The sequence below is a fragment of the Macrobrachium rosenbergii genome, chromosome 55 (assembly GCF_040412425.1).
Source record: "Macrobrachium rosenbergii isolate ZJJX-2024 chromosome 55, ASM4041242v1, whole genome shotgun sequence".
Taxonomy (NCBI): domain Eukaryota; kingdom Metazoa; phylum Arthropoda; class Malacostraca; order Decapoda; family Palaemonidae; genus Macrobrachium; species Macrobrachium rosenbergii.
Window position 1 is genome coordinate 73,437,224 of NC_089795.1, and position 15,521 is coordinate 73,452,744.

Here is a 15,521-nt window from a genome sequence, read left to right on the forward strand (position 1 = left end):
CTAGGTGTTTTTCTGTTGGAGAGGAGTTTGGGTGACTACAGTATGTTGAACAGCCATATTGGGTTCCAAGGAGAAGGTAACTAGGGTGTTACGGGTGATGAAGTAGAGGTGGTCTGATGTCTCCACACACCATGTTACCTTTACTTCTGAAAATTACTATGACATGCAAGAGATGTTCCCATGCCCCAGACTGTATGAGCTAGAAAGAAGGGGTGTTCAGGGACACATGCATTCTGGCACTAACAAAGAGTTGCCAATGTGCTGCCCTAAGAAGTCAGGTCCCTTTAAGGTCATATATCAGGGCTTACCAACAAGAAGTTCCTATAGAGAGGGAACTGGAAAGCTGTTTCTCATCAGAGCTGATGAGCTAGGATTTTCAACGCAAAGTCAGGAATGAGCTGTAATAAGAGAGATTCCCAGCCCTCTTGAGTGCCAGACATGGTAAGAAAGCCATTTAACTCTGTGCTTTCTCAAGTCTAATGCTAGTAGGAAGGGAGGCTTAAAGGGGAGGTCACTGTCCAATGTGTGCCCCCCTTGGGTGGGGGGGTGCCTTATATGGCTCATAAGTTAGTGTGTGGAGGACAAGTCACTTCCCTATCTAGGGACCAAAGCTCCTGAGGAGGATAAGATTGCTCCAAGATCCTCATAAGCATGGATAACTCCACTGAAGCAGATAGACCTATTCCCTTCAGTGTGAGGACCTGGCTTAAGGTTGAGTGACAGTCTTCCACCATGGAGACTGAGTGGAACTTATATTGATGAAAGTAGACAAGGAAGTTTGCATTCTGGTGAACAAGTTTTGGCAGGAGAAGACCCCTTCTGCATCACCAGTAATAGAAGATGGCTCACTTCCCTTGTTACTTGTTTGCTGAGGATCATTGGAGGTAGCTGAACATACGTTATGCAGTCCTGCAAGAAAAGCTTGTTTCTACAATTGAGGAGACGGAGTGATTTTATTGCTTGATGATACCTTATGGCTAATGAGGGAAAGTGGCCCATGTAGGAACTTCTCTGGACACCTTGAGAGAAAACCCATAGATTGGGAAATGGCTAAAAGGTTGTTACTAAGTTTGTCCAATTTTCCACTTCCAAAAATCCAACATTTTCAGTTCATAACATTTTTTAGAAATTGTCATAACATTTTTTAGAAATTGTAATGTATAGATAAAGATACAATATGTTAAGAACAAAGTCTTTCAGCCAGCCCTGTGAAAGTTGAGAGTAGTAGCTCAATGGCTTTGTGCAATTATATAATGGTAATGATCAGAATATATTAAAATTATATGTACTCATTATACTCATTTTATCACTATTGTATTTAAGATTAGATTTGATTAGAATTGACTTGTATTTATTTCATGCAAAATATTTATTTTATAGCTCCCAATGGCAAGAGAAAGGGAACGTGAGAGGGACAGAGATCGTGACCGTTACCATCGCCATCGGTATGTCCTGCATATTTATTTGTTTCATAATTTTCTGTATGAATGATAATTAATTGGGTCTAAATTTGTAATACTTGTTGAGGTTTCATGGTTTGAAAGTTTGTGTGCTTTTATGGTAACAAAAATTGATTTAAAAGTAAATTTTTTATGTAAACGTAACTTACACTATTTGCTTTGTCCTTTCATGTCTTGTCCATCTTTTCTCAGCTACTTTGCTCTTCTGAACATTTCTGTTCCATTGCTTTATTTTTTGAGATTCTGGTTTCATTCCTTCCAACTCCAAGTTTGCCTGGTCTTGGGTGTGTGCATGATACATAATTAGCCTGTCCCACAAGGGTTAATTAAGTATGGCTGTATACAAGCTGTTCTATTCTCAATACTGGGGAGTCATATATATATATATATTATATATATATATTATTATCTATATATATATATATATTATTTTTATTATTTATATGTCTTGTTTGAAGTAACTTTAAAAGGGAATCCCAGAGTGCAACTGGTAAATACAGTAGCAGCATATTAAAACCATAGTCACAGGTGTGCAGAAATCGTGCATGTTGTGTATGTGAAGTCACTAAGAAACTTTTAAGTTGTTAATATTGCCAGGATATCTTAAAGTGATATGATAGATAGTAATTCAGATGTTTAAGACAGTATTGTTGTTGGTAATAATGTAATAATAGTACATCTTTTCATGGCTTGTAGATCTCACTCCCGAGAGCGTGATGCAGGACGACGTGATAGGGACCGAGAAAGAAGGGAGAGACGAAGCAGGTCTCGGTCTCGCTCTAGATCAAGGTCACCTTACAGTAATCGTCGCAGGTCACCTGTCTATATGTCTGGCCCCTCTGGAAAGCATGATGGTAAGAAAGGATATACAGTAGAGAATTTTATATTTGGAGTGTGGGAAAATACTTGTTGATTTTTATAGCTTTAGTCTGTTATTTTTGTTTTGAGGTGGATATTAGATTTAATAATAATTATTTCTTTCATGTCTCAAAAACATTTATTCCAAATAGTATATTTCTTAGTGGAACTTAGGTAGTTACTTACTGTGTGTATTACAGTATAATTGAACAATAGGCAAGCCCTAACTTGCAATACTTTAGCTACAATTTCATCAAGGTTCTTGTTAGTTTTGTCAGAATAGCCTGATTTGTCTATAGAAAGTTTAAAGTCGTTTTATTTGCTTTACTAAAAATATTTCTTGCTTTTCAGAGCCGTCAATGGTCGAGTTGACAGCAGAAGAAAAAAAGATGCGGGAAGTTATGGGATTTGGATCTTTCCACACTACCAAAGGTAAGCTTATGGAGAAAGCCAGTAGCATAAACAGTGTATGTGTTCTCATCACTTGGGAGTGTCTTGCAGAAGTAATGGATGTTGGTAGTTGCACAACACCCATTAATGAAATAACATGGAAAATAAAAATGCTTGTAAATGGATTTAAATTGAATACGCTTGCCTCTTAAAGCATGGAGCTTTTCCTGGGAAAGTTAGGTCGGCTTTTGGAAAACTGAGTGTGTTGTGCAGTAGCATAGTTTAGCTAAGAATAGGTTGGGCATTTTACTTAAAAATTGGATTTACAAAACATTTGAGTTCAGTACTTGAAACATTTTTCTTAGCCTTCTCTTGTATTATTTTATTAATATTACAATATAGGGTAGGCACTAGAGCGATCCCTTTGATATTGTCATGGTTTCTTACCCTTAACTGCCAGGCTTTTGTTCATTCTTTTGTGCAGATCTCCACACACACCTTTTGATATCCTTAGCTGATTAGAATGTCATAGATGGATTGTTGATGGAGCTTTTGTTGTAGTCAAGGGCTTGAATCTTTAAAGTTCTCCAATGACAGGTTCATGAATAATTTCTGATACAAGAGATATATGGTCTAGATGTTTTTGTTCTTGCTGGAATACAGACCATTGCATTTTAAACAGGATTTTTTTCATTAGCATGAGCTGGAGCATATATTTAATCTGGTAACATGGATAACTGGTAGTTAAGGGGCAGTGAGTGGGTGAATTCCCTTCATATGCCTTGCATCACCATTTTTTCCTGGCCCTGAGAAGAGTAGATGTGCTGCACTTGCTTTCTTCCCTGCTGTTGTTGAAATCTTGTGGATGAATGCAACGTTTATCTCTGCCTATTAATTGGATTGTTGTTTTGCTCTTCTCTTTGTTTTCTTTCTGGATGGAGTAAAACGTGATCAGTGGTGTGGCGAGTACTGTGGTTGCTCTATGTTCCCCGTAATGGTGCTATTTCTGTTGTAGGCTTGACTTTTCTGCCTTTGGGAAATTTTGGTAAGAGGAAGAAGGATAAAAAGTGTATGCCAGCTTCAGGGGAGAAAACTCCTCCAATGATGCCCCTGAACCTTATAGTTTTTTCCATATCCTTCTTCCATTTGTATTCCTTTGTCTACTGGTAGGCTATCTTCTCTTTGGCAGATAGTACAGTGCAGAGGTATAGTCATTCGTGATTATATGTTAGTTTTAGAAGTTAATAATTTTTATTTTATTTTTATTTTCTGCATTAGTTAAATGGTATGGGTGTTACAAAATGTATAAAAAGCACGTTTAATTTTATAAGATGTTTTTATAGCAAAGCATTCTTTATGTTTAAAAGTATCTCTTCTTGTTTTGACATCATAGGACAAAAATGGCAGGAGGGAGCAAAATGCAAACAAATGCAGGCGGGAGTGTTGAGTAGATTGTGGTGTGGTTGAGAGGGCTCTCTGATGGTTAGGGTGTTAATTTTGGGTTGTAAGTCTGTTTTGTGGTTTTTGTAGTCGTAAGCTGGATTATAAATTATAATAAAAGAACAATGTGAACAGGTGGGTGGATCACATAATTGTAGCATTTTTGGATGGATTAGGCTAGAAAAACTTTCAGTTCCCAGAGCTCTTCGGGGAAAATGGCAGCTGTCTGGTGGGTACCATCAGCAGTTGGCTTGAGATGACCTTTTTGAGGAGAGACTGTCCGAACATTCCAGGCACCATGAAAACATCATCACTAGGTACCTACAGAAACATTCCAGGTAGCCTGTTTTTCACAGGGTTCCTGGATAACCTGGCAGAGAATGGGCTTTTTATGGTACCCTTATGTTGTGTCTGCTGCTATGAAGTTAAAGGGGGGCCTCATATGGTAATCCTTCTAGTAGTTGATCCTTTTCCCTCATCTTTGGATTCTTTTCCCTCATGTAGGAGGAAGGAAGAAGGTGGCATCTAAGGGCTCATGAAGAAGTCTAAGAGGACTTCATGCTTGCAATCTCCCTCCTCAAGAGAGAGGGGGCTCTTGATCACTGGTGCATGATTGTCATGCCTCTGGAATACCTACCCGCTTAGACAAGAGAACTGCTCCCTCGTCATTCAGATGCAAGCTCTTAGACTCTCCATTGGTTGAGTTTGTGTCTCTTGCTCAATCAGCATGTTCTTGGTCTTCTGATCAGGCATGCCTAGTTGATTGGGACAACCCCTTTCCTTGATCCTCCAAGGAGAAACATAGAGAGGGACATGTGCAACCCACTGGCTTGGTACCAGAGTGCTCATGCACCGAGCAGTTTTACTTGAGGGAGAGTCTCTATTGAGCTCTTCCACCTCTTAGTGTATGTGTGAGTGGCGTGTGTGCCTGCTCTCCTGTGCTGTCTACTAGCTTGGGGACTACCAGACATAGGGTTATTGTTACGGTGATGTTTGTGGCCAAATGTCATTCAGACAGCAACTGCTGGATCCCATGGAACAACAACTGTGAGAAGTTCAGTTCATGTGTTAACGCATTTGTTATGGCCAGGGGGCAGATGTCTGGTGCATCCTCTTTTGCTGAAGCAGATGTAGTTCATTGTAAGGGGATCTGATGGGATTCTGATTGTCCAGCTGCTCTTGAATCCTTGCAGGCTAAGCTGAAAGTTAATCCCTTATGTAAAGACCTCAGGTTTGAATGTTAGGAAAAATACAAATTACTTTAAAAATTTGTCATATTTTTAAGGGTAAGAAGATGACTTTTAAATATTAAAGTGTTTTAGAATGGTAGTTTAAGGTATATTTGGTGTTTGAACTGTTAAAATAGGCAGTTATAAGCATTTTTAGAGGAGGGTCTCAAGCATTCGTGGATTTCAACTATTTGTGAGAGGTTGTGGTCCCTAACCCCTGCGAATATTGCGGGTCGACTGTGTGTTGAATTTATCATTATACCTGGTAGTTACTTTTGAATGAACATCCAGCCTGACCAATATGTAACGGTTACTCAGTTTACACACCTGTTCCCATTGCACTTCTCGCCCAAGTCAGCTCATGACCACAACAAACAAACAAAAGAAAGACTTACAAACCTACCAATAAGCCTCAAACGAGAGCGCTCACAGCCTTCTGCCACCACCGCTAACTCGTCACTCTCTCCACTTCACCATTTTCCTAACTCCTGTCTTGTGTACATCTTTGACGTCGCAACAGCCACCGTTGCGCCATTCCTACTTCTCTAACCCAGAAAATGAAAATAACAAAATAATAATGATTAAATTTATAAAGCTGAAAGATAATCAACTTTAAAAAGACATTTTTTCTGCTTGTGGCAAGCATGGTTGTTAGCAATAGCTGAGGCTATCCTGGCCTGAAAAGATCACATTTGTAATTTATTTATTATTATTATTTTTTTTTGTTTCTCAGAAGCGCAGAATATTTAAGTTACATATCAGTTCTCATTTTTTACTGTCATCTATGAAGGCAAGTTATGCTGCTGCATAAAAAAGAAACTAGCAAACATGAAAACTAATATCTTTTAAGGTTAATCATAGGTATCTCTGAAGAGTAGGTTTTTTGTGATAAATTACACTAGTCTAAGTTATTAATCACTCTCCACCACCTCCAAATCAAGCCAGTAGACTATTACAGACTAAAAATATAAAATTTCCTCCAATAGTAAAGCTGCTACCTCCTTGGACTGCATGAGATACGAACTTGTATACACTTATGTTTGTCAAAAACTATTTGTAAATCTCAGAACACCACAAACAGCATGTGATAGAACAAACTTATAAGAATGTAAAGGGTCACACTATGCGATATATACTGATGGGTCTAGATCTTTGTCAGACAGGAATGGCAGTCACAACTAACAAAACAAATATCCTTGCCTAACAATGCTTCAGTTTTCACAGCGGATTGTGTGCAATAGGGTCAGTTATTAAAACTGACAAAGATACCATTACATACATATTTTCCTGTAGCTCTAGAAGTGTTATAGAAACCCTTCAAAATTTTAACCCCAAAAATACCATTGCACAACAAATTAAATTTCCACTCCACAAATAATATGCAGTTGGTAAAATGTAGAAATGTCTCGGATCCCTGCCCATTCAGGCATTAAAGGAAATTAATCCAATAAAGCAACCAAAACTGCAATTACAATTAGATTACTTGTTAGATATTCCTATTAGTAATTATGCAGCTTACTTAAAATCCATTATAATCAATAAATCGTAGAATATATAGAATGATGAATGTGGTAGTAACAAATTAAATCAAGCCCAGCATTGGAATGGGAGTTCATGAAATTGAAAGAGACAACACTCAAATAATTCTGATTCAGAAATTTTCACTCATTTAACCCAGGGATATTTGATGAATAGCCCACATGATCTAATCCTTTTGTGTACTAACTTTTGAGTAACACTAACATTTTAACTTTTTGTGTGTGAATGCCCACATTAATCAACAGTAATGAATATCAAGTTTGTGAAACATTTTTTTCAGACTCCATTTTCAGTGAACCCAGTTATAAAAATGTTTTAAGCTGCTATAATTTCATAAAAATCGAGACTACTGGTATTAATTGCGAAACCTCTAGGCTAGCCCTGTAATTGCTAAATAAATAGATCAGTGGTGTGGTTGAACTATTTAATAATAATTTTTCAAATGGATCTCTCTATTATGATGGCTATAAGTTCCCACTGTGGAGGGAGTTTAATGGTATTATAATAGAGGTAAGTCTTTGAAAAATAAATTGAGTTGTAAAAATTTCTAAAAGAATTATATTCCATCACAATCTCAAAAACAGAACTTGAATATATATTTTTTATATGTGTAACTTACCAAGCAAATACATTGCTTATAGTTTCACTCGCTGGCAGCTTAAAAATTTTGAAATTTGCGCTAGAGCTATTGTCAATGTAGGTGACTAGTCCCTGCCCACTTTCGTAGTAAGAGAGGAACAACTTCAACAGCGTGATTCACTTGTTTTTCTGCCAGCTCCGACAGTGGTTCAGTTGTGAGCAGTCAGCTTAAATTTTGGCTTTCATTGCTTTTCCTTTTGGGATTCTTCTTTGGGTGAAGTACTGGTAGCCTACGGCTTTAGTATTTGATAGGTTCTCTCTTAGCGAGACCGTTAATTTTCAATTTAGGATGCTTTTTCTTCCATTTAACTTAAATTATAACTTGATTGTTTACTTTTTAAGACTTAGCCTAGTATGTCTGACTCTAGTGCTGCTAGCCTACACTATTGCAGCAAAGGCTGCAATACTAGGTTTACTAAAGAGAAATATGACTCTGACTCTGTGTGCACAGAATGTAGTGGACGAGTGTTCAGTTGATCGAACGTGACAAACGTTTAGAGTGGGATGCTAGAAAATGGAACGTTTTAGTGTCTCATTTAGCAAAATTAGACAGACAGGAAACGTAAGGCGGATGCTAGAGTCGAAAAACAGACAGTAGATAGCAAGGCCGTAGTTAGTTCTGCTGATGATGATATTCCTGCTTTACCTTTACCTGCTCCCACTGTGTCACCTGTTCTCAATTCTCCGACTATTCAGCCTACTCCTTTACCCGGCTCTCTCACTTCAGAACCCAACCCCCTTGCCAGCCTCGAGTCGAAACTCATGCGTAATTTTGATGTGACCCAGTTGGTTGCTTCAGTGTGTGTCCTTATGGACAAAGTGGAAAATAGTGCAAGTGTTGGTGAAGTTTCATTGGAGGTGGTGGCTGCCCTCCCGCCAGCGCTCCTAAGCAAAGGTTACTGGGGTAAACACTGGAGATTAGGAGCAGTCATACCAGAAGACCAAGGGAGGTGGGTGGAGGGAGAAGGAGATCATGTGATTGTATGTTAGTTTTATAAGTTAGTCATTATTTTATTTTCTGCATTGATGAAGTGTATGGGTATTGCAGAATGTATAAAAAGAAAGCACATGTTTAATTTTATAAGATGTTTTTATAGCATAATATTCCTTATGTTTAAAGAGTATGTTATTGTTGTGACGTCATAGGAAGTGACGTCACAGGACGAAAATGGCGGGAGGGAGAAAAATGTAAACAAACAAGGAGCGGGAGTGTTGAAAGCATGGTGGAAAGAGGTAGAGAGAGCTCTCTGAAGGTTAGGTCGATAATGGTTGGGTTGTAAGTCTGTTTGTGGTTTTTGTTGTCGTAAGCTGGATTGCATAGAGTAAAAAGAACAACGTGAACAGGTGAGTGGATCACATAATTGAATGATTTAAGGATAGGTTAGGCTAGAAAAATTTTCAAGTGGTAGCAGAGCGTGGTTCGTTAAAAATGGACGGATCTGATGGTAAACTTTGGGAGATGAAATGGAGGAGAGACTGTCCGAGATTTAGCGGGGCACAGGGCGATTATAAAGGATGGAGAGGACAAGTCGAAGATTGGCTTGTGGTGTGTGGAGAAGAAGTGAAATATCCGGGGATAGAGATAAGGATGAGCTTAAAAGGGAAAGCTTTAGAAGTAACAGAAGGAATAGATAGAGATGAACTTAAGGATAAAGCGAGGGTTCAAAGATAATCCTGTCCAAACTAGATGAAGTGTATCTAAAAGATACGTTAATGGAAAATTACAGTAAAATGAAAAACTATTTTAAAATAGAAAGAGAATCTAGTGAAAAGATGAGAGATTTTATAATTAGGTATGAAAAGGCAGAGTCAGAGTGTAGTAGGGCACTAGGGAAAAGCATGCTTGAAGGGGAAGCAAAAGGTTTTCATGTACTAGAACAATCGAATCTCACAGAAGATCAAAAACAAATGGTATTAGCAGCTTGTGGTCGAGAAAAGTTGGAATATAAAACAGTGTCACAAATAATGAAAAGAATATTTGAGGGATTAGGGAATAGAGAGGAGGGGGAATGGTTAGGATCAGAAGGTTGTGAGAATTTTGGGAAAGGGTGGAAAAGCCAAAGATATCGGGGAAAGGTGAATCGAGGTAGAGGTGGAAGAAATCCTTTAAATAGAGAAGGGAAAGTAACACTGTGTGCTATATGCAAATCGGAATGGCATTGGGCCAGAGATTGTCCTCAGAATTTTCAGAATAAGAAGAAATCAGAAACTGGACAAGAAGAAGAAAAAGTTTATATAGGAAAAGTTAGCAAAATAGAAGAAGAATCTTGGGAAGAGGTTGATGCAATTTTAGACACAGGATGTAAGTCAACAGTTTGTGGGGAATTGTGACTAGCACGCATTGTTGTGGGTTTGAATCAGGAAGAATTGAGGAGAATGAATGATACTAAGAAAGAGTCTAATAAAGTATTTAATTTTGGTGAGTCATCATACAAGTCGAAAGGAGTAATGGAAATACTGGTGATATTGAAAAACAAAAAGTTTTATTTGAAGACAGAAATTTTGCAGGGTGATGTACCATGGTTAATAGGTAAGAAAACCATGAGTAAAATGGGGATGACCATAAATTTAAAAGAGAATTGTGTTAAAATAGAAGTATTAGGGGAAATGAAGGTAAAGTTACGAGAAGACAGACAGGGCCATTTAAGAATACCAATTTTGAGGAGGAAGGTAGAAGAAGAATTATTATTGGAGGGGTGGAAGGGAAAGAGCCTAAGGGAAATTAAAGGTACAATGATGAAGTTACATCTACAATTTGGCCACGGAAGTGGAGATAAAATATGGAAGCTAACAGAAGAAGCACAGTGGAGTGACGGTTTGGGAGAGAAGGAAAAAGAGGAAATAAAAAAGTTACTAACTGACTTAATCGCAAGTTGTGAAGTATGTAAAAGATATAAAAGAAATCCAGCTAAACCAGTAGTGGGATTTTCTTGGAGTAAGACATTCAATGAAGTTGTAGCAATGGATGTGGGAGAGATAGAAGAGAAAGTTCTTGGGAATGGTAGATATGGCAACAAGGTATTGTCAGGCTTTTTGGATAAAAGACAAGAAACCAGAAACTATTATAAAGACTCTTTTTGACGGGTGGTTTGCGATATTTGGGGCACCTTCTAAAATATTATCAGACAACGGGGGAGAATTTCAAAATGAAAAAGTAAGGAGGATGGCAGAAAGATGGAATATTAAAGTATTAGCCACAGCATCAGAATCTCCATGGAGCAATGGATTGTGTGAAAAGACAGTAGGCATAATCAAAGAAAGCTTAAGAAAGATGAAAGATGATGAGGAAGTGGATTGGTCCATAGCATTAAGATGGGTAGTGAGTGCCAGGAACTGCTTAATAAATAATGGTGGTTTCTCCCCCAACCAATTAGTATTTGGGAAAAATCCTTCCTTGCCTAATTTAATGGGAGAAGAAAGTTCAAGTCCTGCAAGCAGAGAGAAAGGTATGGAAGAAAGCATAGTAAGGGATACACTGAATGCAATGCATAAGGCCAGAGAAGTGTTTATCAAAAATGAGTCTTGTAATAAAATAAGAATTGCTCTAAACAAAATGTCAGAGAACATAAATTTGAAGAAGCAGTAGTGGGAGACAGAGGTATTCTATAAGAGAGAAAATGAAAATGAATGGAGAGGACCTGCTCAGGTAGTGGGAGTATCAGGTAAAACAGTAGTGGTTAAACATGGGGATTCTCTAAGAGAAGTAGCGAGAATACATGTTACTAGGATTCAAAGACTATCACCAGAAAAGGAGAAGATACTTAAAGTAGACAAAACACACACTGTGAAAGATGAATCCCTTGCATCAAAGGAAGGGAATATAGATGAGCAGGAAGGAAAGATGATAATTGGCTGGAGAAGGAATGCTGATGTAGAAGAGACTATAGAAAGAGATTTGGCAGAGGAAACACTGGAAGATGAAGGGAAAGTGAGGTAACAGAAGAAAGTGAGTTAATAGAAGAGATACCCAAATTCAGAAAGGGAAATAGAGTTAGAGCTATAAACAAAAATACAGGACAAGTAGAAGAGTGGACGATATTGAGCCTTGCAGGGAAAAGATCAAGCAAATCTTGGGCTGATTCGTACAATGTAGAAGACTCACAGTCAGGTGACAAGGGATGGGTTGACTTAAGAGATTATAGTCATGTAGAAAAAATTGAAGATGAAGAAGAGGTTTTGCTAGGATTCGAAAATAGAAATGTAATTGAAGCTAAAGAAAAAGAACTACAAAGTTGGAGAGAAAACAAGGTATATGAGGAGGTAAATGACATTGGACAAAAAGCTATATCTACAAGATGGATAGTAGCTGAAAAGGTAAAAGGTGGGAAAGGATATGTAAAGCAAGATGGGTAGCTAGAGGTTTTGAAGAAGAAATGGCTGAATGGGAAAAAGATGCTCCTACATGCAACGCCGAAATTTTAAAATTTTGTTTGACAGTAATAAAACTGAAAGATTGGAATTGTTATACGTTAGATGTAAAAACTGCATATCTACAGGGTGATGAAATACAACGAGAGGTATATTTAAAACCACCTAGTGAAGATGGTTGGAGTGGATTATGGAAATTGAAGAAAACTGTTTATGGGCTCAAGGATGCAGCAAAGGCATGGTATTGTAAGGTGGTAAAACTGGTGGAGGAGCTTAAAGGTGAGAGGAGTAGATTAGAACCTAATATATTCTTTTGGAAAAAAGACAATAAATTGAATGGTATTTTATGTACACATGTAGATGATTTTTGCTATGGAGGAACTGAAGGATTTTTAAAGGAAACAATTGGGAAATTGAAAGGGAAATTACAAGTAGGAGAACAAGAAAGTAAAAGTTTTAAGTATATAGGAGTAATAGTAGAGCATAAGGAAAATGGAATTTGTCTTAATCAGTGGCAGTATATAAATTCTATAAGAGAACCAGAAGCCAGAAGATTTACAGGTAATAGAGTATTAGGACAAAAGGAGTTAACAGAATATAGATCAGTGGTAGGACAGTTGAATTGGGTATCATACATACTGTGCCAGAAATATCATATGATGTTAGTGAATTAAGTAAAGCTTTTAAAGAAGGAACGACTCAAGATATGAAAAGCTGATTAAGATAGTGAGAAAAACTAAGTGCATAATGGGAGAAGTGATAATAAGTGAGTTAGAAGAAGAAAAGATTTATTGGGAAGCCTATGCAGATGCTTCATTCAGGAATATTGAAGATGGTCATACTCAATTAGGTTATGTGATATCATTGACAGATGGTAAGAGGAGAAGCCCTATATGGTGGAAATCCAGAAAATCTAGAAGAGTAGCAAAGTCCACCATTGAAGCAGAAGCTCTGAGTGTTGAGGAGGCCATAGAAGGATTGATATATTTCAAACATTTGTGGGAAGAGATAGTAGGAGGAGAAAATTAGAAGCACTGGTGAAAACTGATAGCAAAACCCTAATGACTGCAATAAAATCAAGTACTGGAGTAAGTAGTAAGAGATTAAAAATTGATATTGCAGCAATAAGAGAAACAATAGAATCTGGAGAAATAAGTGAGGTGAGATGGATAAAAGGAAAGCATCAGATAGCTGATGTATTGACCAAAGCTGGAGTTTCTGGGGAAAGCATTAGGAATTATGTAGAGGGTAAAGAATTGGAGAATAATGGAGATTAGAGGGGATTAGGATAAGAAAAGGCTGGAGGGGAGGGAGAAGGAGATAAGTGTGATTGTATGTTAGTTTTATAAGTTAGTCATTATTTTATTTTCTGCATTGATGAAGTGTATGGGTATTGCAGAATGTATAAAAAGAAAGCACATGTTTAATTTTATAAGATGTTTTTATAGCATAGCATTCCTTATGTTTAAAGAGTATGTTATTGTTGTGACGTCATAGGAAGTGACGTCACAGGACGAAAATGGCGGGAGGGAGAAAAATGTAAACAAACAAGGAGCGGGAGTGTTGAAAGCATGGTGGAAAGAGGTAGAGAGAGCTCTCTGAAGGTTAGGTCGATAATGGTTGGGTTGTAAGTCTGTTTGTGGTTTTTGTTGTCGTAAGCTGGATTGCATAGAGTAAAAAGAACAACGTGAACAGGTGAGTGGATCACATAATTGAATGATTTAAGGATAGGTTAGGCTAGAAAATGTGGTGGACACGGTCCGCTCCCCTCCAGTGCCTTACAAGAAATTTAGGGAGCCCCTGCAGCAGCCTTCTTATAGTTTCTGGGATTCCCCAGAACGCTTTTCTCCTGTGAATCATGTGCGTGAGCCCAAGCATTTGTCTGCTTCAAGACACTCCTCGTCGTCTCGTGAGAGCCCAGTAGTGCCAGAGCAACTGACTTTCCAGCAACGCCAAGACACTCAGTAGTTCCCGAGTGCCCATCACTGCCCAAGCGCTCATTAGCGCCACCTGTTCTTCCAGTTACACCTGAGCACCCGTCATCGCACAAGCACCCTTCAGCACCCAAGACTTAAGCTCAGACGCCTTCTGCGGACACGATGGACCCATCACTAGCTCCCATTCAGCGTCATCTGGCGGACAACTTAAACTTGCTCAAGAGAGAGCCGTCTTCTTCAGCCGAGAGGGGCCTTAAACTTGCTCAAGAGAGAGCCGCCTTCTTCAGCCCAGGCCCCTCAAGGTGCTTCTCCCATGTTGTCCGGAGGATGAGGGTGAGAGTTGATGAAGTGGATTAGAGGCTCCCCCTCCTGTATCTTGTGCCTTTATTGACTTTGAGGATTCTTCTCGTCTCATTATTGGCCTCCCCGTTTCGGCGTTTTTCACATTGCAAGCCTTCTGACTCCTCCAGGTTACTGAAGATGGTGCTTCCATCTTCTGCTAGGAAGGCTCTCAGTGATCTGGATGGCTGGCTCCCTGAGAAGAGAGAGCTGGGGAAGTCGTCCTACAGCTATCTTCCCTCTCGTCTTGTGTGCTGGAGGTTTCTTCGTATGAGACTGGAAAAGCTCCCTCACTGGGAGTGGCTGCCTCCTCCCAGGGAGACTTCTCCGGACTTGCTGACTCATGTAGGAGGTCAGCCTTCGCTGCCACTAAGGTGATGTTCCCCCCTACAGGACTTGACCATCTTTTGAAGAACTTTTTTAGAATTTTTGAGGTGTTAGGCTTTTTAGACTGGTTGTTAGGGGCCTTAACCTGCAAGATTACGAATGCTCTTCACTCCCTGAGGAAGTTGCATTGGATTGGCTGAATGTCCTGTCGTGCACAGATGGGGGAGTATTGAAGAAGAGAGAGCTCTGGTGCTCATTCACTATGAAGAGTGTCACGGCTTCTCAGAAGTCTGCTCCTCTTCCCTCAGTCTACTGTCAGTGACATTTCTTCAGAACTTCAGAAGAAAAGTACTCAGGACCTTTAGCTTGCTTGTCTAGACGTCCCAGGGAGTCTCCATCAACAAGTACCAGGACCCATTCTCCACTTCATCCTCTGCCCTTTCAAGGTGGCAGGACCAGGCTCAGTCAGGCCTGGGGCCAGACTATAAACACCGTCCTGACCTTCTAAGAAGCCCTCTTCCAAGCCCACTGCTCGGAAGTGAGGATCCTTTCCTCCATGCGCCAGTAGGAGCCAAACTCCTCCATTACTGGGAGAGGTGAAGCACAAGAGGAGCAGAGGAGTTGGTTGTGTCATTGCTGAGTCAGGGCTACTCCATCCCATTCAGGGCCCCATTAGTCGCTGCTATCACATTGACCTCTTGCTTGGTAGGATCCGAGAAGTATTCGACCCTCTCCAACAAAGTGTCAGCCCTCCTCAAGAAGACAGCCATCGAGGAAGTTGAAGAAATCCAGTTGGACGGTTTTTACAACCATCTCTTCTTAGTCCCCAAGGCATTGGGGTGTTGGAGGCCAGTATTGGACGTAAGCACCTTGAATTTTTTTGTCAAAAAGACAAAATTCAAGATGGAAACAAGTCACTCTGTCATGTCATCCATTCACCTAGATGACTACTATAGACATGCAAGATGCCTATTTCCACATTCATACACACGGAA

At 39.2% G+C, this 15,521-nt stretch overlaps 1 protein-coding gene across 8 annotated transcripts in view; it reads left to right on the forward strand.

The window, feature by feature from the left end:
* The window catches only part of LOC136835412 (U4/U6.U5 small nuclear ribonucleoprotein 27 kDa protein-like), a 94,270-nt gene that overhangs the window by 25,530 nt on the left and 53,219 nt on the right, over positions 1–15,521 (forward strand). For all 8 annotated transcript variants that reach the window (XM_067098907.1, XM_067098914.1, XM_067098908.1 and 5 more), the window contains 3 exons: positions 1,381–1,445; positions 2,157–2,314; positions 2,670–2,750. In XM_067098907.1, coding sequence (XP_066955008.1) covers positions 1,381–1,445; positions 2,157–2,314; positions 2,670–2,750 — 304 coding nt within the window. The remainder of the gene's footprint in view (positions 1–1,380; positions 1,446–2,156; positions 2,315–2,669; positions 2,751–15,521) is intronic.